General features: G+C 41.4%; 1 protein-coding gene across 1 annotated transcript in view; it reads left to right on the top strand.

Annotated features, from left to right (window-relative positions):
* Positions 1-22,822, top strand: part of COL22A1 (collagen type XXII alpha 1 chain) — a 236,601-nt gene that overhangs the window by 26,863 nt on the left and 186,916 nt on the right. The window contains exons 2-3 of the mRNA XM_026113713.2: positions 704-862; positions 5,722-6,288. Coding sequence (XP_025969498.2) covers positions 772-862; positions 5,722-6,288 — 658 coding nt within the window. The 5' untranslated portion in view covers positions 704-771. The remainder of the gene's footprint in view (positions 1-703; positions 863-5,721; positions 6,289-22,822) is intronic.

Here is a 22,822-nt window from a genome sequence, read left to right as displayed (position 1 = left end):
AGAAAGAGCTAGTCTAGTGTTAGAAAATGCAGCTAAACTTCTAACAACCCAGAGGCTCTGCCTGACCTGTTACAGTGCCAGCTGACTTCAATGGCTTCAGTCAAGGTATTTTTGAACCAATGACCTTAAATTGAAGATCATCCACCCAGGCTTTTGCACTTCTTTAAACTAAATAATTGAAAGACATGTTTTGAAGCTGCAGAGTTTACTCGTATAGACAAGGACTGATAGCAACAACTACATGTATGAAAACTCTTACATATTTCTGAGGCTCAGGAGCTCAAAGTAGCAATGGGTGAGTAGGCAACTGGTTCCGTGTGATTCGCAGTCAATTTTATCTTGGCTCCGTCGTGTATCTCATAGTGATGAATGTGTGGGAGGGCCAGGTCAGGAGTGGTTTCCACTCCAGTGCATTGATTGTGTAGTTGGCAGTGGGCTCAATTAAAGTATAATAATCTGGTGATCTTTATCCTTTTTCAGTTCAGGCTGCTGCACATTGAATAGAGCCTGTGAAAGACTATAGCTTTCAAAAAGTAGGTGAACTCCTTGCCTCTTTGTCTGAGTGGTTTGTGTCTAGTCAACTAAAATGACAGGCAGAAGAGACAAGTCCCCAAAACGTTGTTCCCCTGACTTGCATCATTGCTTCTGTTTGTGTTTCTGTGGGTTAACACTTGCTCTTTGTTTTCCTCTTCTTTCTTGCTAGGCTAACGAGTGGATTTATAGCGCACTTCTTAATACGGTGAAAAGACAAGCTGATGTGAGGAAGGAGATATGTCCGTTACGGGAAGGTGCCGTCTACCCCATCTCCTGGTTCTTCTTGCATTTGTGGTCAGTGGAGAGAAAAGCCAGGCACAAAGAGCAGGTATGCACTGCTGTTCCACTTCCCCCCTCATGTAGCTGCTGGGGCTTTTACTTGGCTGAGGTGTTATTGCTGCTAGGAGGAAAACAATAAAAAACCCAAGCAAGACATTTACCACTGAAAAAATAAAATAGACCTTAGGGATAGAGATAGCTCAAGGGTCAAAGTTATGATTTAACTAGACTCTCTGGTACTGCTGCAGGATTAGTAATGTTAGCTCAGCCACCCAGACTAAGGGGAGCAGCATGCAGTTTACTCCACATATGTCTCATCTGCCCTGCATAGTTGTCAAGATAACTTCTTCCATTGTTTTCAGTGGGTTTCAGATTAGACCTGGTAGATTTTTGTTCTGGCTGGAACTTTTCTAGTGTGCTAAACAGGGCCGAGATCTAATGGTTCATACTCTCTAGCTGCTAGCATGCTCCCTGGCATGTTTTTTGGCCTGCGCCAATTAGCACTCTCTCCCAAATGGCACTGACTGCATTAGTGGACAGTGCAGTTGAGGGATTGTTCTCACAGGCTTGGTTAGTCTTAGACAAGTTCCTGTGTCTTGACAAGGCCACTCTGTTTTCTGAAGGAATGGGAGGGGTTGAGTCAGGTGGATGTGAACCTGGCCATACCTTAGGGCTAGAAAATGACTGCAGACCTACCTAGTTTACTGGTATAGAAGCCCAACAGTACTTTGATATGGAGGCATTCTGGCTCTCTTTCTAGGAAAGATGCTATTCTGTAGCCTTGTCTAATTTATACTAAATAAAAGGAGTTTTTAGCCTGGCTCTCAGTCTAAGGAATAGCTGCTTTACAGTTATGTTATGTGATCTATGTGCAACATTTTGGAAAAAGTATAACAGGAATAAGAGGTTAGTAACCAAACAAAGTGAAATTTCATCTTTTTTTCCGCTTGTGGATCAGTCACACCAGGAAGGATATGGTGATACCATATATGTGTTCATTCTGTGATTACTTTAAATAATTCTGGACTTATGGCTTGTTTATGAACCATTTTTAATGACAGTATAGCAAAATGGATGACTCAATGTCTCAGTGGATGAATACAACTCCTGGAATTATGTTTCCAGAGAGCATTTCTGTAATTGCAAAACTGGAGTTCTCTCTCTATGAATTATATTCCATATTCCCTTAACATGAACTGCTTCTGCCAGTAAATAATATTATTATACTATTCCTGGAAAATAATCAATTTTGTCCAGCAGTGGACATTATTGTGCTAAAAATGCAGATTAGTATTTACTAAAAGCTTTTCTTCAGCATTTCATCTCACTGTCATCAGGTCTGTAAGCAAGGAATCACTGACTCTAAGAAAATGATCCTGAAAGATCATTTTTTTCTTCCCTGCAGTACTGTCTGAACAGACATCACTTTTTAAACCTCAGCCCCCCTCCCCTTTTTTTAAGGCTCATTGCCCTTGAACACAGACAGGATTCATTCCGTCTGTTCTGTTTGTTTTTAAATTGCAATCATCTCACCTGCTGAGAATCGTTAAAATAAGCAACAGGAAGATCCGAACCTTGTGGGTTATATACTTAGACCTTTACATTCTTTAGTTAACTTCACTTAATTTATATTCTTTCAGATAAAATAGATTAATACACAGTGATTTTTTTCCTGTAGGAAAGTGGAGGTTAGTTGCTTAGTCTTTGCTGTTATATGCTATATCCTTTAAGTTTTACAAAGAGCAAGCAGAAATACACTTGTCAAGTCTATCTGATGCACATGGATGTAATGTAACTGACATCCCATGATATAAAACCATATATATTCCATCCTCGTCACACCCTTGTTGCCTTTGAGAGAGTTACTGTGTGTGTCTTCTCATAGCAACTTTCAGATGGCTACCCATGCTACTGGTGGATCCAGCTAGGCCTTTCTTGCTCAGTGGTTAGAGAAAGGCAGTCCCACCACTCACAAAATGCCATGAAAGAACATGATTCCACGTGGATAGGTTGTTCCCTTAGACACTGAGGGAAGAGCAGCATCTGGGTCAGGTTGCTGGGATGTCCTCTGCCACAGAAGTTAACACAGCAAGAGATGCTAATTTCTCACTGTCGCCTGCAGCACACCTTGTCTCGTCAACCACTCTCACTGCCATTGTACAGCTGTGAGCGCTGCCCTACAGCATTACAATTCATGTCTTAAGAGAGGCTTCTACTCTTATCTGAAGGCAAGTCCTCTTCATGTAACTGAGCCACCTGCGCTCTCCCTTCCAGTGCAGGGGGCTATTGTCATTTTTGTCATTTTTAGGGTAGGTATACAGTTCCCAGGATAATCAGTAGAGCTAATTTATGAACTGTAGGGTCAAATTTTAGAGTGGGAGAAGACTTCATAACCTTCCTGTGGGCTCAGATGCTCAAACTCAGTAAGGACATATGGCAACAGTGTCATTCCCCCTGTCTTTGGGTAGCACACTTCATATTTCTTTTCACTGAGCAGGCTTTCCAGTAAGTGCTAGACTGGATGAACTATGTATAATACTTTCATACTCTTTAGTCTGTGCCAGGGAAGAAATCCTAGTCCTCAGCTAACATCCACATTGTGAGCATTTACATTAGGATTTTAGTTTGGTCAGGAGTGCAGCAAGGACAGTCTAAACCCAGGGCCAGGAGGGCAGGAGACTCACTAGCCATCACCTCCAAGCAAGGAGAGCAGGACCAGCCCCATCGTGGTAGGTAAGTTCAACCAAGACTCCAGATTGCCAGACAAGCTCATCGTGACAAAGCCAGCATGGCATCAAGCCAGGAATGAGAGTCAGCAAGTCAAGGTCAGGACCAGGTCTGGAAGTAGCTGGGTCAACAGCAGCCCATGCAAGTCCATCTAGATGAGGCAGGTCCAGGTGAAGATGCCAAGTCAATCTGTGGCTGAGGCAAGGACCAAGGGCAAGAGCCTCACCTTAAAAGCAGCTTCCCGGGGAAGGAGAGGCAACTTCTACCAGCAGAGCTTTCTGGAGGAGCGCTGCCCAAAACGGCTGAGCCCAGGCAGCCAAGCCCCTCAGTAAGTGGGATGCTCTCAGATCCCTAACAAGGATTAAACTTCCAAAGTGAATCTTCTAAGTGTCTCCACTTACTGTGTTTTGTTTCACATCATGGAGCAGAACTAAATCAATTTCTGATGGAACTGAACTGCAGGATGCACTTCAGAAGTGCATATAATGAGCTTCAGTGACTAACGGACATTTAGTCTCTAGGACCTGACTGGAACTAATCTGGCATGAAAACACTCAAACCACGCATCGTGGGGATGTCCGGTTCTCAGCACCAGCTGTTTTGCTCTACAGATCTGGTCCTAGCACTGCAAAACACGTGTTAATGTATGGAGAGCTAAACTGCCTACAGCAAGCATGCCCTGGTGTCCGGCATTCTTGCAAATATTTCCAGATTTTCTGTCCAAGGGAAGTAGGCTATTCAGTCCACATCAGAGGCCAAAGGAGGTTACTAACATGGTCAGAGTGGGAACAGTTGGGGAACCAGGGCCCTGCAGTGAAACAGGGATCAAACCTCTCTCGGTGGATGTGGGCTAGATGTGGGCTACCTCAGACCCTAGGCAAAGTAGAAGGTTTTAAAGGCAACTGCCAACATTTTTGGGGATAGAAATAACACTTCCAGGTCAGTGTGGCATAGAAAAGCCCTGTAACTCTGATAGAAATGAAATGATACATGCACTGATATGGACCAACTCTTTGTCCTGCATCCTGTTATATGTGCTTGTTCTTCACATGATTGATCAAACTAGCTTTTTACCATTGATTCAATACAAGCAGTTTTACTTTGTGAGAGGACATGAGACCAGAACTACTGGAGAAATGATAGTTGTGACCATAAATAAATTGAGTTTGTAGAGCAGCTTTCAGCCCTAAAACTGCATAATTTGTTAGGATCTAGGCATATAAGAGTCAAATAAATAAAACCTATATATATGTACATTTTGTCCAACTGGTGTATTGTGATGATCTATGTTTGTCACCTCTGGGACTTTTTATGATTATACAGTGTATTGCCTTGCATATATTCAGAGAGAGCTACAAAGCATCTCCTGGGAGATCTACTTCCTTGGCAAGCAGCTGACAAACATATGACCAGTCTGGCTTCGTAGGACAAGAAGGCTGCAATTAAAATACATTTGCCTTTTGGATTACGCAGGCCTCAGATTACAAATATCATGGCTAGAGCCAAAAGGGTGGTTGTGGGGATAAGTGAACTTTTTCCTTACAAAGGAACTGTCCTTTGTTGTCAAGGAAGCTATCCCAGTATTCAGTGAGTCATCCTTTAGTCAATAGTCAATGGCAGACAGCCTCAAAATCAAAATAATCTTGTTACAAACTTGCTTCACCAAGATATCCTGCTGAGCAAAAGAACTGCTTCTAGCTAAGCATAAATAAATCATAATATTAATGCAAGGGGAAACATGAAAGCTTCACTAGTTAAGGTCAGGATTGGCATAGGCAAGGTCAGGGCAGGTCTCTTGATCTGTCAAGGTCATTTCAAAGCATTACATGAGCAAAGGGGACAGAAAAGGAACTACACTGAGATTTTTTAAAGAGAAAAATAGCTTCATATGCATGCAGACAGTATAGGTGAAAGATTGAGCAAAGAAGCAGTTAGTAGTGCAGAAAGAGAGGGGGTTTGCATTTCAAGCTGAAGTGTGTGCTGATCTACTGTAGATGCCCTGAAATACATGAGGTGAGTCACAAAGAAGAAAGGCTGAGAACTTGCACTTTCCCTGTAGGATAGGGAGAGTTTGCTACCTCCTCAAAATCATTCACTAAACAGAAATGCCTGTAGCATATTTGGTTTGTCTGATACTTGTCTTTCAGCTTCCCTTAGTGACATATTTTGCCACTCCTGCAGGTTGCAAGAACGTTCACTATGACCTTGTTTTCATCTTGGATGCCTCCTCCAGCGTTGGAAAAGAAGATTTTGAGAAGGTTCGACAATGGGTGTCTAATTTGGTGGAAACTTTTGAGATTGGCCCAGATAAAACTCATGTAGGTGTGGTGCGGTACAGTGATCGGCCAACCACAGAGTTTGACCTGGGAAGGTACAAAACTCGTGAGGAAATCAAAGACGCTGCACGAAAAATTAAGTATTATGGGGGTAACACAAACACTGGAGATGCTCTCAGGTACATCAACACTTACAGTTTTTCCAAAGAAGCAGGTGGGAGACTTAGTGACCAAACTGTTAAAAAAGTGGCTATCCTTCTGACGGATGGAAGAAGCCAGGATTATGTCTTAGATGCAGCCACTGCAGCCCGTCAGGCTGGGATTAGGATCTTTGCTGTGGGTGTTGGCGAAGCCTTAAAAGAGGAACTGGATGAAATTGCTTCGGAACCCAAGTCCGCTCATGTGTTTCATGTCTCTGATTACAATGCCATTGATAAAATTCGGGGGAAGCTGAGAAGACGTCTTTGTGAAAGTAAGTAGAGCTCCCACTTCTTTTATGAAATGGGAGTTGTGATAGGTTCATTTAGCACACAGATAGGACAAATCTGTGATTGTTTTCCTTCATGGTTTCCTGTTTATAATTCTATGCTGATAATCCTTTGTTTTAGTGTCTTTGATAATTCCGCTCTGTAAAAAGTCATTTTACTGTCTGGAGAAGTGATTAACTCATTTTGAGTTCCTTGGCCAAAGTCAGCGTTAAATATAGGTCAGCTTCCAGTGGTCAAACTAGGGAGCAAAGCATGGATTCACTTTTTTGTTCTGGTATAGTTCATTTGCTTTATAACATTTTGGACTGAAAAAACTTCGATCTATTTCCAGGGCATTCTGGCATAGGTGTGGAGGATGATGTCTTATTTATACACAGAATTTGGTGTATTTTGTATAGGAACTGGTCTTTTTCCTTATTTTCTGGTATTATAGTATAAAAAGAGTGCTCTGGATGCTGCTGAGAATAATCCTTTGGGAAGCAAAGGGGGTACTTGGGCTTGTTTGCTTTTCAGGATCCAGACTCTACTGACAACTGGTGTACACTAGTGTTCTGGCTACAAACTGCAAAACCTTGGTGTGATATTTTGAATGGCTTTTAATGGGGGTCCACTGTGCATGACATTCACACCAAATAAGTACACTTTGAATTTCCAGATCCAGGTGAAAGAGGACTGTGATAGAGTTAAGTAATGGCTGGTATCCCAACACTTTAACTGGGACAGCAATCACATATCTCTTTCCACTTCCACCACTGGTAAACTGCTATCTCAGAGTTCTTGATGACTGTATATAAGCAACCTGGTTTTGTGGGTTTTCACAGAGTGTGTTATAGTTGCTGTGAGTTCTCTTGTTCAAAATCATGAAACACTGATCTGAATTGTAGGTCTGAACTTGAAGGATGGGCAGATGAGTCCTTGCGTGATGCTGTAACATGCTGCAGTGCCAATGATCAGATCTGTGGGCTGGGAAGTTGCGTTACTGTCTGGTGACAATAACTTGCCTGAAAAAAAGCAGGCCTTGTAGCTTGTGTTGTGATGCTCTTTTATTGTGCTCCATCTGCAAGAAAAAGTATTCACTTAATGCTCTGAACTCCTATATGCTTCTTACACAATGACTAACACAAGCAGGCATTGCCCAACCATGTCAAGGTGTGACTGCTTTTTGCAGCCTGAATAACGAAGCGTATGGACAGTTTAATCCCAATACAAGCAAAAGCCATAGTGGATTTTGAATTCAAGCTATAGAGGTCGAAGGAGCTGTCTTTTTCCTTGATAATCCAAAGTAGTAAGACTGGGGTAGAATAAGGAAGCGTAGACCCTTCTGGTGGGCTAGCTGCACTCAACCAACTTACTACTGCAGCTGCTGGACTCCCTATCTCTGTTTTTCCTTTGAAATTCTATTACATACGTTTTTAAAAACAAGTGCTTTCAGTACTTTTTACCTTGAGTCTGTCTTTATCACCTTCTCAAGAAATCATTTGCCCATCTTGCCAGGTATTATGCCCCGTGGCACTCTGTGCCCATCCTGGGTCCACAAGTGTTTTCATACCACTTCTAATTAGATCCCAAAGGATTATTAAAAGCCTACTTCATCCTGAGTGGGATAACTATCACTCTCAAGGGTATTTACTTCCACTTGCCCTAGTGGGTTAAATGGGGAGTGAAAGGGAATGGTTTAGTTTTATTAGATACAGAGAATTTTTAAGGGGAAAACAAAAGGCTAAATTTTCTGGTTTCCATGTAAGAACAAAGGGAATCACACCACCAGTAATGAACATTAATAAAGGAAGGAGCAGAGAGGAAGGGAATTACTTGGCCAAACAGCTAGTGGAGAATGTGTGCATATTTAGACCAAATAATGAAATGTAAGGAAGTTAGCTGTGACAAGGGGAGTCGAGTAGCCAGGTATTTGGGAGGATGCGGTGAATGCAGATGGGTTTGGAAGAAGTGTATCCAGCATGGAAAGAGGGGTTGTCAATTAAGGCAGCAAACACAGGTGCATAAAAATGTATTAAACTTTGCAATAGAATGACTTCCACTCAACAGCAATTTTAGAAGATAGGACTGTGATAGAGTTCAGGAGGCCATGCTGAGTGGTTTTCTGATGCAAGGTCTCCAGTGAGATTGTGTACTGTCCCTCACAGCCTTGATGGGGGAGACTTTCTTCTCAGTGTCAGGTCTTGGTCCTTCTTGCTGCAATTTGAGCCTGTTTTCACTGGATACCAAGAAGAGTTTGTTCTCCTCCTGTGCGCAGCGGTCTTTTCTGCTTGGAAGGCTGTTTTCATATCTTCCCAAAGTCTTGTCTTCTCTAGACTGAATATGGGGAAACTGCTTTTTGGCAGAATAAGTCTTACCATTGTTTATTTATTTATTTTATTGTTTTACTTGTAAAATGTTTTTAATATGTGAGATGTTAGATCTGAGCTAAACAAACAAATGAGAAATTCCTGCTCAGCACTAAAGTTGGGCGTTGAAACAGAGGATGAGAGACGGAAAGCACCTTCAGGAGAAGTATTAACATAGAGATCAGGTAACCTTTTCATGTCTGTGAGTTGGAACTGGTTTGGGGGATGGGAGAGGAATGGTGGAGAATAGGGCTTAGTCTTTTCTTCTGCTTGTACCACTTTTAAATTTCAGGTTAACACAGTAAGAAGAGTTAATTGTAAGGGCTATACCTTACACATATTTAGAAAGTAAAACATTTAATAGTTGTTGTAGTTAACTTTCTGTAATTTTAATATAACACTATGTAAAAAAAAGAACATACAAACTGCTGCATAGGTGGAGGACATCACCCATGGAGCAGACTCATGCCATGCTGGTGTTTACTTTGTGCATATCCTAAGACAAAAGCATACACTGCAAGAGCCAATAATCCTCTGTGAGCTCATGGGAGACACATGAATCAAAGAGAGGAAATGTTAGAGAGTTTTGCCGTTGTACTGACCAGTGATGACTCTTCCAGTCCTTGTGCTACCGTACTACAGAAATGCGCAGAGTCGTGCAGTGCTGCAGATACTGGATTTCATGTCAGCAGCTGTTCAGAATCGCTTGTCTCTGGTCTCACTGGATGTCTGTCCTCATCTCCGTCATTCCGTTTTGCTATATTTGACTGAATTTGTTGCTAAGAACACGTCATTAAGTGCATTAATAGCGTTTTAGCTCTCATTTGATACTGTGGAAGTAAGCATAGCAGATTTGGAAAATAACATGTCTACTCAGGGGGACATTGTGGCAGTGGGAGATATTTTTGCCAAACTTCTCCATTACATTCTGGACTATAGTTAGCAGGAAAATTTGGGTGATGCTTTACATGACAGCAGGAGAGATGTATTCTGCTAAAAATTCCAGAGATGCTACATGCTTTCTAAATAGGGTTTCTGCTTATATGCTGTAGAGATGAGAACAGGCAGCTATGGGATATTTAAAAATATACTGGCACCTGCTTCTGTTAGATAAATAGTAGGTTTTTGCTTGTCAAGAGAGAGCCCATTGCTTCAATTTCGACACAGGTTTCATTTGAAACTGGATTTGATAAGTTAGTGCATGTACAGAACTGTCAAATTGTCTTGGGTCTGGTAGCACGGGGGGTTAGCACTATCATTGGCATTTAAGCCTCAATGAGGGGGGACACTGCAACGGTGCCCTAAAAAAACAGAATCTGTTCAGAGGTAATTGTTTCTTAAACAACACTGACTGCAGTGCTTTGGACGCTGCAGTATATGAGTTTATTTTGTTATCATTAAGCTAGACGGGCGAAAAGATACAGTTTGCAAAGCTAAGCAAAAATGTTCTCCAAACTGTTTTCACTGTTTACTGGCTCCATAAGCAGTAGCCTATTGCTTGGCAATGTGGGATTACTAAACCTTTGCTGTATGGCAAAACTCAGATTATATATCTTGAAAAGAAATGTGGCTTTGGAGGTACAGTCTCTGCAAAGGGTTGTTCATTCAACAGCTAGTGACAGAAGAAATACAAGCGGATGTTTTCCAAGGAAGGACTATGGGAGCATCGTGCTCAGCATTGGACCAGGAACTGAAATCTGAGACAGCATGTGATATTCTGCACGGTCTTCTCCACTGCTTGAGGTGTCAGTTAACGAGATTTCTAGGAACATGTGATACTGCAGAAAAGTGTATCTCCTTTTATGACTTTCTTAGCAATTTAACTGACTGGCCTGCTAGAGTTTGGGCGAACCTGGCAGAATCGGTGTGTTAACTGCTTTCCTCTGGCAGATGAGTTATGGAGTGGTGTTTGCTTTCTTCCAGCTGAGATGAGAAGCCTGCTACCAGATTGCTTAGTGAGAAGCAGCACTACGTTTAGTGATATACTGAGATCATCTTGCAGTTTATGGAGAATTGTTGCCTGAACCTTTAGATAGTTGAACACACAACACCATCTATCAACATTAATGCCTGCAGAACAACCTTGGGAGACTGGTCTTGGTGGCAGAATCTGGCAGGCCTCTTGCTGTCTTTATCAGAATTAATCAGTTCTTATCTACGGCCATTAACGACTTCTATGTATAATGTAGCTCTTCAGTCAGTTTTTAGTTGCCTGTAAGATTCATTTATCTGCAATAATGAGTTTCTCCCCAGGTGTCTGGGAGACCAAAAGAGTGTATCATCACCAGAATCTCAATTCTTTGCATGCAGAAGGAGATGGGGTAAAATGTTTCAATGACTGGATGGTACCAAAGGCTTGTCATTGATTTCAATGGATATAGTGAGGCCTGTGATGAAATCTCAAAAGCACTCGTGTTCAGATGGTTTACAACATTTCTGTTCTTATTTGTACATGTATTTTTTGACTTTGAGTACATATAATGTAGGTCTTAGCTGTCACTGTTCTATTTCTGACATAAAAGGGCTCCCGGCCTTCAAGACAGTAACTTGAACATACCATTCAAAATAACGGTCTAAAAAGTTAGGAGGTGTCTTTCTTGAAGTTAGTGTTGCTTAGATTCATGGTATATTCATAGAAGAGCTCATCATGAGAATGAGAGACTTTTCTTCCTGGCCTACAACATCAAAAAAATCTCATGCACAAAGATCATTCCAAAGGGCAGACATCTGAATTGCTATATTTTGAGTGATAAATATAGGATGAGTAGATAGTTCCCAAGAGACATATCAATATGGCTAAGACCCACATGAATACTGAAATAGCTGAAGACATCAGCATCTGATGGTATTTACCTAACCGTTGACATGAGTATCATTGTACCCCCATTTTATACTTTTGTTGAACTCTGACATTTCCCTGTAAACTTACCCTAGGTAGCTTTGTCATGGAATAGGAAAGGAGGTGGAACTCAACGAACTGGCAGAAATGGGAAAGCTAGACTTTTTACTGAGCTTGACTGTGGTAGTAGTTGCAGTTATTTTGGTTTGTGGAGCAGCCTTGGGAATTTGTAGATTGGTTTTGCTTTCACAGTTTGAGATTTGTCTTTATCTGGGTTCTCTAAAAATTCGGTTTAGCAGTAGTTCCAAATCTTGCTTGTTCTTATTGCAGGGTCTTATGGGAGCTGTTTTTCATCATTGTGATGGCTTGTAGAGACCTTCCACAAATGTGAACGTAGCTTCCTGTCATCTGGACAGAACTGGGGATGTGCCACAAGTGGACCTATACATTTACTTGCAAAAATTTGTGGCACTCACCTCCATATTGAGTGCTGAGAAGGTGAGGTGTTTTGGAGTAATGGCTGCTAATGAACTGCCTAAAATCTGGTTAACAGAATACGTCCCGTAGAAATAATCTAACTCCTGTGCTTTCTCACTTGAAAATGTAATCACTTCCAGATGGTTTGGAAAGTCTGATAAAAGCTCAGCAGACAGCTTCCATTTTTTTAGCAACTGGAACTAGGCAGTGACCCAGCTGGTATCACCTCTGATATCTTTTGTTGCTTCTTGATACTCGTCTCCCCCACCTGCAGTGAAGGCTTTCTCAAACCCTACACCCAGCTTGATCTGTGACATCTACAACTTGGAGTAATCCTTCATGTCACAGGTGACAGGATCACATATCCTTCATCATCATATCTTCTGGCTAGACTGCAGTTTTCTGCAAAGGCATAAAATGGCTGTGACGGACTTTCCAACTGATTTATCCTTTGCTTGAAAGAGGAGAAAAACTCTCACTTTGCATGGATGGTGGGCTGGGAGGAGATAAAATATTTGACGAGCTTAGTGCTGATGACATTAAGCAACTTTCTTCTGTCACTTCATGGGTTGAAGGACAGCCTGCTATCGTGGTTTATGGCTCCAGCAAGCACAGCAAAGGTCTTCTTTTTCTCTTACAGCATTTTTTGTTTTCAAACCAAATGCTTGCCTCAAATAAATACTCAAATTTGATTTTCCCCTTGGTCCAGCCACCACCAGCTTAAAGCAAAACCATTCCAGGGCTGGAGTCCAGCAGGCAGAAATGCTTGAGCTCAGAAACTGAGCAGTGACGCTTGGTTACTCCTCAGCTCCTTCAAGTATTAAGTAGAAATGACTCTGTTTTCCCAGAACATGACTTCCATTGTGTTCTGCTACTGCGCAATGTCGGTATCATTTAAATAACTTCCTATTAAGCTTGGGACACTGAAATGGATAGGTTTATGCTGAGATTAGCAACAGTGTTGTTTCATGACCAGTTTAAGTGATCGCTGCTGCTAAAAAAGAAAGTCTTAGTCTTTCTAACTTCCTTCTCCCATCTGTCAGCACAGGCATTCATGTAGCCCTACCATGAACTACAGCAGGGAGCCAATGAATATTCTTATTTTCTTTCCTGGATTTGTTTTTACTCAGGTTTAGTTCACCATGCAGGCACATGGGCATTTTCTGTCCCAGGGGAGGAAATGGTACAAGGTGAGAACAAATAGCTAGGGGCAGGAGGAAGACCTGGATTGCATCTTTTGGTACATCAGCTAGATGAAGTACGTAACATTAACTACGGACTTAAGAAAGCTGATCAAAATCCTTCATATAGTCCTACCTGTAAACCAGAGCCGCTGCTGTCCTCTGACTAAAATGTGCACAAAATGGATTACTAGAGAGGTTCTTCGTGTTCAAACTGAGCTTCTAGGCTTCAGGGAAATTTGCTGGGCTTGAATAAACTGTCTGTTCTACAAAATTATCCAATTGCAGACTGATCTCTTCATGATTCTATTCCATTTTCCTTAAACAGGCTCTTCAGTATCATAATTATTGCTGAGTTACCACTGGCAGCTCCTTATTGTTCAGGGCAGTAGCTATAACCACAGACCTTTCCCTCCTCAGACACGTGGCTCCGTCAGGCTGGAAGCATCTTGCCAGGCTTCAGTGGTAGGTAGGATGAGCAAGCTGACCACCACTGTTACCTGGGTACAGGCTGGCTGTTAGTTCCTCCAGGGAGCACATTGTTATTTCTGTGATCTTGCCGCCTGGTAGCTTCTCTCTTCAGAACAGATCTTAGTTCTGTTGTAGTTCTGGAAAGAGATTTATCGACTTATTTTTCTTCCTGATGTGCTGAAAAAAGCAATGTCTTGAGATGAGAAGGAAATTCAGCTTTGCAGCAGCTGTGGTCTTATTTCTCCTTTTGTTTAGGGAGCAAAGGTATGGATCCAACAGTCATTTAAACAACACAGTTTTAGAAATAACTCCCTGGCAGAAAATGGAATTACTTCCACTCTTCTTTTCTTTAATAAAACTGAAAAGAGAATTCTGTTCCAAACCTGCCGATCTCTACAAACTACTGGGAGCCTTAATAAGGGACTTTTTGAAAGTGGAGTCCTAAGGTATTATAAAATGAGATCAATCTTTTCCATTTTCCTTTCTCATCTCCAGTCTCTTTCTTTAACAGTTGCATACAAATAGTAGCATCATAAAACATGGACAATTACTTTACATAAAACAATGAATCTCTGGATTGCCTACCATGTCTTGTCCCAAATCACAAAATCTAGTTGAATGATGACATCTCTCCTGGTTTATAATAGTTTCTTTCTTGCCTTTCAGATAAGAAATCTCTGAACAATGTTTAATGTACAGTAAAACTAATTGTAGAGGCAGAAAGAAGATTAGACTCATGACAGATAAAAGTAAGTCCCAGACATTAGAAAGAAGCATTGAGACAATCAGAAAAAGTATGGGTCTCAGTGGCAGAAGAAATTACATCTTATGAAAAAGTAATGTGCCGTTTAGAGAACAAAAAGAGAAAAAATATGGTGACTATGGGAGCCATTTCTAAAGTGTTGGAATGAAAGAGAAATACAGAAATAGGAACAGACAAAAAGCTGGAACATATTGTCATGTGCTAGAAGTTATTAGTAGCTTGTTTTTCGACAGCGCCTGCAGCCCTCATTGATTTTGCAGGAGCTGCGGGTACTCGGCACTTTCAAAGATTAGGCCGTGGAGCCCAATACTTATGCAGCTGAAAACAGGAGGAGGCTTTCTGTCTGCTCCAGTGGACTCCAAATGATGGGGTAAAGGAGAGGACTCATCCTTTGGGTAATGCTGTCTATCTTGGTGTTTGCTTTCTAATGGACCGATGAGGAATGCTCAGTAGAAAGAATAATCTGTGAAGTCTTGTGTGGCAGGGCCAAGGTCAGGGCAGCTGGGCAGGCACGCAGCAGGAGTCTCGGGCAAGGCACAGAAAAACCTCTGAGGTTTCAGGTTTAGTTACAGGCTTTTCTGTCCAAGCAAAATAGAGAGATGAGGAGCAATCTCTTGCCATATGTCCTTCACAAAGCTGAAGGGCCTTTAAACCTCAGCAGGGCAGGACAACTTTTGTGCCATCAGGGCTTCTTTCCTCCTTCATTAACACCCCCTAAGCTGGCCTCACACTGAAAGGAGACCACTTATTTAATGTTCTAGGCCTGCCTTTTTTTTTACACTTTATGCAGTCTTTTGGCAAATGCCAGAAATTCCAGCATGGGCTTTACGTGGATCTAGACAGTCAGCCCTCCTGGTTGGGTGCAGCTGTAAGCTAAAGACTTCCTCTTCTCTCCCTTGGTTTGGGGATGTATTTCTATTTAAGAAATGGAGAGCCAGATCTGGAAACATGCTGTGGAGACTTAGTTGCGGTTCTGCTGATTGAGCTGGTCGAATTTAATGCAAGTGCGTACTTCATATGCTCTTTACTTCAGAGCATATGAAACCCCATATAATGCACCAAAGGTCCCACCATAGGCTGCTATGCTTTTCCTGAAACAAGTATGCCTCCTGAAACCTGCAGCTGGTCTCTCAGGGTTTTCCTGCTCCTGGCTCCACATATTCAAGCCCCCAAACCCTATGATGAGGAACTGCAATGAGAAATGCAGATCTTAAAATCCCAGGTAAGTCTGCACTAGAATGTGTGAGCCTGGAGGTCCCACCATGGGTGCTGGGTCTCCACGGTGGGACACAGCCGGTGCTGGCTGTGGTCTGCCCCGAGGCTCTTCAGCAAAGTTTGCTTAGAACGAAAGGGCTGGGTAAGTATCTATTTTCTAATCAAATAGTTTCCCTAGAAAATTTGTGACCTTTTGCAGGTGTCTGCATATCACCTGAAAGTTAAACTGCTTTTGGAAACAATTTCACAGGAAGGAAGAGTTCAACCATGAAAAGAAAACTGTACTCAGACCTAGTTAATATATCTGTTACATGACAACAGCTGAAACAAACTAGCCAGGACAACTTATTTTTATGGTCTTTGGATGAAACTACTGCCACCACTTCTGTCTTGCTGACCTGTATTTAGAAGACAGTGAAATTTATCCCTGTGCCCAGGACCAAATCAAGGTTTGTCATTTAAATTTCAAAGGGCTTATTCTGAAGCTTTAGGCAGATCTCTGATGCCTTTAAAACCTTGTGCTCTGCAATGGAGATCTTCATGCAGATTTGACTGCTGGGATTCAAGCTCAGGTAACATAACCATTTCCTTTTCCCTCCAGTGGTAACACGAAGTGGTGCACACTTTCTTCTGTGGAAAGTTTGTAAAGGCTATCAGTTCTTTCTGCAGCTGAATTTCACTTCTCATTTTGTTTTCAAATGAACTGAGCCAAGAAACAAAATTGAATCATACTGCACTGGTCTGCTGAGAATATTTCTCCCACAGTGGTGGAGACAGAGCATGGTTTAGCTGGTGGGCTATTTTTGTTAGTAAATTGCAGGGTTAGTGTTTCAATCCCATCAAGGTTTCTACAAGTTACACCCAAAGACCAAATTCCTTTTTTCAAATTGGTAATCTGTTTATAAAATGAAACAAAAGCAGTGGGAGCATTTTGAACACCTAGGGAAAGTGCTTTTTGATAAGGCAATAATTAGTTCCTTTAAAATGCAAATAAGAGATTGTAACAAGTTCCACTGTATTAAGCACTTACAGATGATGGAGAACAGTTCACAGCTTTGCATAAAATGCTTCTGGGCATTTTGGGAACCCTCCATTTTGGGAAGGGTAAGTGCTGATGCTAATGCTGATCAGAAATAGGGAGGATATCTTTCAAGAACTATAGCTCCATTGGATACAGTGGTCACTTACCCTCTTAAACTGTTGAATGGCAGTCTGGTTCGATACTAGGTTTCAAAACTCACTTCATTTCGTTACAGCTTAATAGTCAAAATTTAGTGTCAGTTTGGCTATAACTTCATCTATACTGTAGGAAATTAAGACATTCACACACACACACACACACACACACACACTTAACCCTAGAAAATAAAGCTGTGCCCTTTCAGCCAGAAGCGTCACTCTTTTTTTACAATGAGTTAGATGAAAAGCCATAACACGTTAAAGCCCTAGTGAAGATGAAATACAGGACATTTTTACTGCAGTGTAACTAGGCAAGATCAACCCAATCCACCACCTCTGGGCTAGATTTCGTTTCGCTACACAGCAGTAGAAATCACTGTGCTTTGTTCCCCCAGGATTTTATAGCAAGATAGATAACATTATTAGTTATCTGCTATAAAAACTTCTCACTTTTGGCAGTGAAGATGTAGCATCTCTGTGAGAGGCTGCAATACTAAGATGACACAAGTGGGATGGTGGAACGGAATTTTAGTTGCTAGTGCTAATGCTTTTTGGCAAATCACTCTAATTTCTTGAGGGTGTTTCAGGGTTTAAAGCAGATGTTGGATCAGAACTGAGATCTGTAAATTGAATTAAACAATATCACGTCTTTGCCGTCAAGTATCTTCAGTGGGATTCAAATTGCTTAACTTCAGCAGTCTGAAAGTTATTTGTCTAGACTCTTGATAGTCGGTGGAAAGAAACAGACACCTCCAGAGAGTGATTCATCCTTTTCTAAGACTGTCCAAGACAGGTGGCATGATTCAACCTCTGAGTGCCTATCTCTTTTCATTAACTTTTGAGAGAGCTTAGATAACTTGCTCGTACTGGATTCCTCATTTTGACAGCCAAAAGCAAATGAGTTGAATCTTTCCCCATGGTGTTCTGGGAATACAATAGCATTTAGTTACTTCTACCAGTAAATCAGTCTTCTGAGATTTACTTTACAGACACATATATAGGCCAGCCTGATTGTATTGTGCACCTTCCGTTTCAGGCTTCTGCTGCTCAGAAGTGTGTGTTGTGTTTCTTGTCTAGCTGTCTGAGGCCATGGTATTTGTGCAGTCGCAGGAGACAGTGCAAATTAAGGGAACTATTATCAAATATGTCATTTGGGGTCTAATATTGTACTGCCAAATTGTATGGAATCCTTAAATTGCGTGCAGGAGAGGCAGCGTCTGTGGAAAAAAAATGGGTTCCTCTCCTTTTCTGTGTCTCTTATCTCTCTTATTTTGTGATAAATTGGCCCTTGAAGAAAAAATGCATTGTGATACTGCCTGCTGCAGTCTGTTGACTCATTGTGGCAAGAAAACAATGCTTTAAAGACCAACTAATGGCTGAAATACAATTAAGAGTAACAGAGAAGGAGACAGCTATTTTAATTACTGTTGTTGAAAGACACCTTTGCTGGGAATAGCCTTTTTTTGTTAATTGAAGCATGAAGGATGCATCTCGAGATAGGCCAACAAATCCGCTTTTGTTTAATGATCTTTCAGGTTTTCACTGCAATAAAATCAGGCTCAGAAACAAACTGTTCTCCGTACTGGAATCAAACTGGAAAGGACCTTAGGTGGGACCACAGAGCCCTCTCATGTTACCAAGTGTGTTGCTCATCCATACTGATCATCTTCTCATACTGTCAGCCTAAGCGTTGACACGTAGGACCTGGCAAAAAAGCCCAATGGAAGAAATGCTAGTGCTTCTTGTAGGTTTGGGGCTATGAACTAGACTAGAAGGATGGCAAATGACTTTGAATCAACAAAGTTTCTACATATGTGTTTAGCTCTAGGTAGGTAACTACAAACATCTTTATTCAAGTTGAAGATGAATCCATTGTGCATGCCATTTGCACAAGTGTCTTTGCTGTAGCCTCTGCCTTGCTGGAAGACAGCGTGGCTCCTTTGGAATATTTCGCCTTTTGTATATAAGTGTACTATACATAGTAAGTATCATGATCTAGAGGGGACGTGCCTGGGCAGGCAGTTCATCTTGTCAAGTCTCAGATGATTGAAATGATCCAGGCAGGCCCTTGATTTTCGGATTCCTGAAACCCAATTTCAGTTCTCTTTTGGTAAAAAACACTACTTGTGCACAGCTCCAGCAGAGGTAAAAGAGGTCTGTTTAGCACTTTGGAAAATCTCTTAAGTGTCGAGATTAAGAACTTTGGATATACATTTTTTTCAGTTCTTGGCACTGTATTTTCCAGTATGTTTTGGGAGCATCCTACCCCACAAATCCTGCTGGAGAGCAAACACTAGGTTTAACGCTGTTGCCGTAGTGAAGCTTATCCACAACCTGCAATCACAGCTCCAGCTGCAGAGACATGAGTCCCCCTTCTAGACTCGTGGCCTTTTTGTTCAGGAGCTCCCTGCTTTAATGAAAAGGTTAAGAGAGCATAAAGCTAAATGGAAGTCGTCGTTATCTTAGCCGTGTCACACAGTCCGTGAGACTTACCTGAACCATGAGTATATAACATGCTCTGAAAAAAAGCAGAATGTCCTACGGAATTTACTATGCTAGTTACAAATCAATATAGTTGGAGGGATATCTGCTAACTATTCCTCCAAGCTATCAGAAAGCTCTGTGCTGGAATAGTGAGTCATGCATGTTGATTTTTAACAGAGCTGTTTAAAGACTAGTGTAAAATTTCCATGCTTTGCAGAGCTCCAAACCTTCTGAAAAATCAACATTGTTTCCATTAGCTGTTCTTATTTCCATTAGCAAGCATAGCAGCTGATGCTTGGTTTGTTTACCTATCTGATAAACTGTTCTTTGACTCCATAATGGCCTTGATAGTATTTTGTAAATTAATTTCCATAGGCTAATATTAGATTTATAATGCATTTCTTACCAACTGATTTTTTTGCATGCTCATAGGTTTATATGCTGTGAGACATTGGTTTCACAGAATATAAGATGGTACAGAGGAATCTCTTTACTTTATGTCTGGTTCCAAATCAAGGATTTTTATCATCTATAATTAGCAGTTTATCCCAGTGTGTGGGATCTTTTTTTATTATTTTAAACCCTTTATGCATATTATTATTCAGTTAAAAATACAGTGCTAGGTACTTACTGTCAGCCTAAGAATACAGCGTATGACTGCTAAATAAATGAAATTAGTGGATGGGTTACTACACCCTGTCACCACATTCACGTCTATGAACTATTTTTTGAGATGATTACATCTCTCAAGTAATTTGGTTTTGGAGGTGTGTATATTTATTTGTTTTTGGGGAGGCAGCCTATAATAAAGAAGAGTCTCAGCTTTTTATTTTTTTTCCCTATGATTTTCATGGATGCATACCTTGGTCATAAACTGTTATGCCCTACTGAAATTTCCAAACCCATCTCTTGGTCTCATGGGGACAAGAATTCATATCCTACTGCAGGTCGTTTCTTTCTTCCTTTTTCTTTTTTTTTTTTACTGCAGCTTTTAACATTCATGGCCTTAGTTTAGATTATTGCTGAAGAAGGAAGATGTATCTTGCGGCTCTCATGTAGACCATGGAGTAGTTTCACTCATCCATGTTCCTGCTGAGTAATATCTCACTATCAATTAATTTCTGTGAAATAATAGTGTAGCAAGATAACTTTGTATAGCTATTTACATCAGTGCTGAGTTACTTCTAGTGAATCCAGCGGTTTTCTTAAGCTCACACAGCAGGGCAGTAAAAGATGTCAGGAAAGATGTTAGGTGACCTGATTTACATGTACTTTATGCTGGGATTAAGCTGTTAAAACATTGCAACAGCGACACAAGTTCCTTGATATTTCTCAGCAGGCCTCAGGCCTTACCTTGAAGGACTATCTCAGCTGCTGAAAGCTGTCCATATCCCTTTCCCTTTTGTCTCTTGAAGCGCAGCCAGCTTTTGGGTTGGTTTTCTGTGATTTTCTCACCAGCTTGGTCAATTTATTGGATCATTAAAGCACAAATCTGCTGCTAGATGTGGTGCAGTTCCCTTCACTATGAGAAACTCTGCAGATTTGTACAAGAAACTTGGTGTTCCCAAACAGAAAAAAGATGTTTATTTGGGGCTAAGGTGCCTGATGGTAGGATCCATCTTCTTCAACCCTAAAATATAGCTTGTTCTGCTAGCAGGGAAGAGAATGGTTAAAGGGAAGATGTTTAAAGGGAAAGTAGAAATTCCTTCAGAAGACTGTTCCTCACTCCTGGGTATGTGTCTATACCTCGTTACTCCATAATTCAGTACCTCCAGGGTACCGAAGGGAGGGTATTGATATCCCAACATGTCCTGGTGTGCTTAGCACAGTCCAGCCCACAGCAGGGACCTGGGCTGGCTCTGTACGTGTACAGATGGTGGTTCTTCTCATGTCTCTTCCGATGCTGATTGACAGGAACGCTGTGCCAGGATGATGCTACGTTAGTGCAGCTCAGGAACGGTGCAGGAGCGCCTGAGGCTGTAATTGTGCAAGGCTGTCCCTTTCATCTTCTGTTCTTTTTCTTCCCAGTAATTGGCTTCCATTCGCCACAAAACGTACGGGAAAAAACAGCTTTTCAGGAAAAGTGTTTTCTGCCCGTAGCTCTCTGCTGTGGTGGGAGGAGAGGGAGAAATGCCAGGAAGAACAGATAAGCTTATGCAAGTAAGTTCATAGCTACAAAGAGGTTTGTTTGTTTGTCTGTGTTTTTTTTTCCCCTATCCACACTTTATTGTGCCATAAGCTTCCAAGTGACCTGCTGTCACAAGAAAGCAATGGGATGGAGTGCACAGAGCCTGCTTAGCCCAAGGAGCCACTGTGTGCGACTGGATGAGTTTGAATTGAGCAGCAGATGAAGTATTGATAAAGTCACTAAGTGGAACATGCAGGCTGATGGTCCGTTCGGGATGCGGGCTCTTCCTGGCTGGATACCGATGTGGGACTCCAGATCTCCCAAGGAGCTCCAGAACCCCCCAAGCTCCTAGCTTGAGATTACACCGTTTGGCAGGCAAACTCCTTCCAGCATCCTCCCTTTCCCTCTCTTCTGCACTTGCTTCTTTTTGTAGCATCAGCTAAGGGATTTTTTTAAGTGTGTATATATAGAAATGTATATATATATATGTATTTATATGACTGGATGTGAATCAAGTTATGGTCTTTCAGTAAATGCAAATAAAATCTAGGGAACGGAAACCACAGGGGTGGCTAAACATGCTATTCGTGCTGGGTGGGTCTGTGCTCCCATGGGGGGAGTGGAGTGTCCTGGTTTCAGAATAGTACAGACTGAGTTTTCATCAAATCAGTAGATGTTTAATTATGTAATTTTGGAGGGGCAGGCAGGAACGCAGACATGTATGTGCAATGTATCTATAATGATATACATTCATTTCTGTTTATTTTTTTTTCTTACACATTGTGCATGATTTTCCTAGAGTTGGTAGGACCTATAAAAAAGCAGCTGAAATATGTAAATAGAAGCCAGTGTCTTGGCATCAGTCATTTTCCTGCTCTTACACTGAACTTTTCATATCGCTCTCCATCTGAAACCTCAGGCTGGATGCCAAGTTTGGTTCTCCCCACACTTTTTGGTTTGTAGATGTGGAGGAACTGTGCTGGGGTGATAACGCTTGTTAAATGATTTCTTTCACCTAGGAAAATAATAACACTGTGTCTACTCCTCTAAAATTCTGCCCAGCAGCATTTAACCTTTCCTGCTGGATACTGTGCTTCTACTGTGCCTCTTTTCAGTGAAAGTGAGGCATACAGAGGTGAAATCAAAGTGTGGGTGGTGGATACTCTCTTAGGTTAAATGATCCAGCTCAGGAAGTGATTCTAGTAATGTTAATTAAAAAGCAATAATAATGTTAATTAAAAAGCGCTTACATTTGCAGTTATATATATGAATACAGTTATGTATATGTATGAAATAGTGAATGCAAATATTAGATTGGATCCCTATGTGCAGCTTTATGTTTGCCTGGACTTTGTGATGTACGCTTGGGCTTACTCCCTAACTGTGGAAGATGTCATCCCAAAAGAGTCAGAGGGCTGCAGATGAGGTACTGGCAC

Source organism: Dromaius novaehollandiae, chromosome 2 (genome assembly GCF_036370855.1).
Source record: "Dromaius novaehollandiae isolate bDroNov1 chromosome 2, bDroNov1.hap1, whole genome shotgun sequence".
NCBI classification, from domain to species: Eukaryota; Metazoa; Chordata; class Aves; order Casuariiformes; family Dromaiidae; genus Dromaius; species Dromaius novaehollandiae.
The sequence above is the reverse complement of the archived record's forward strand: the minus strand, read 5'-3'. Positions and strand labels throughout refer to the sequence as shown.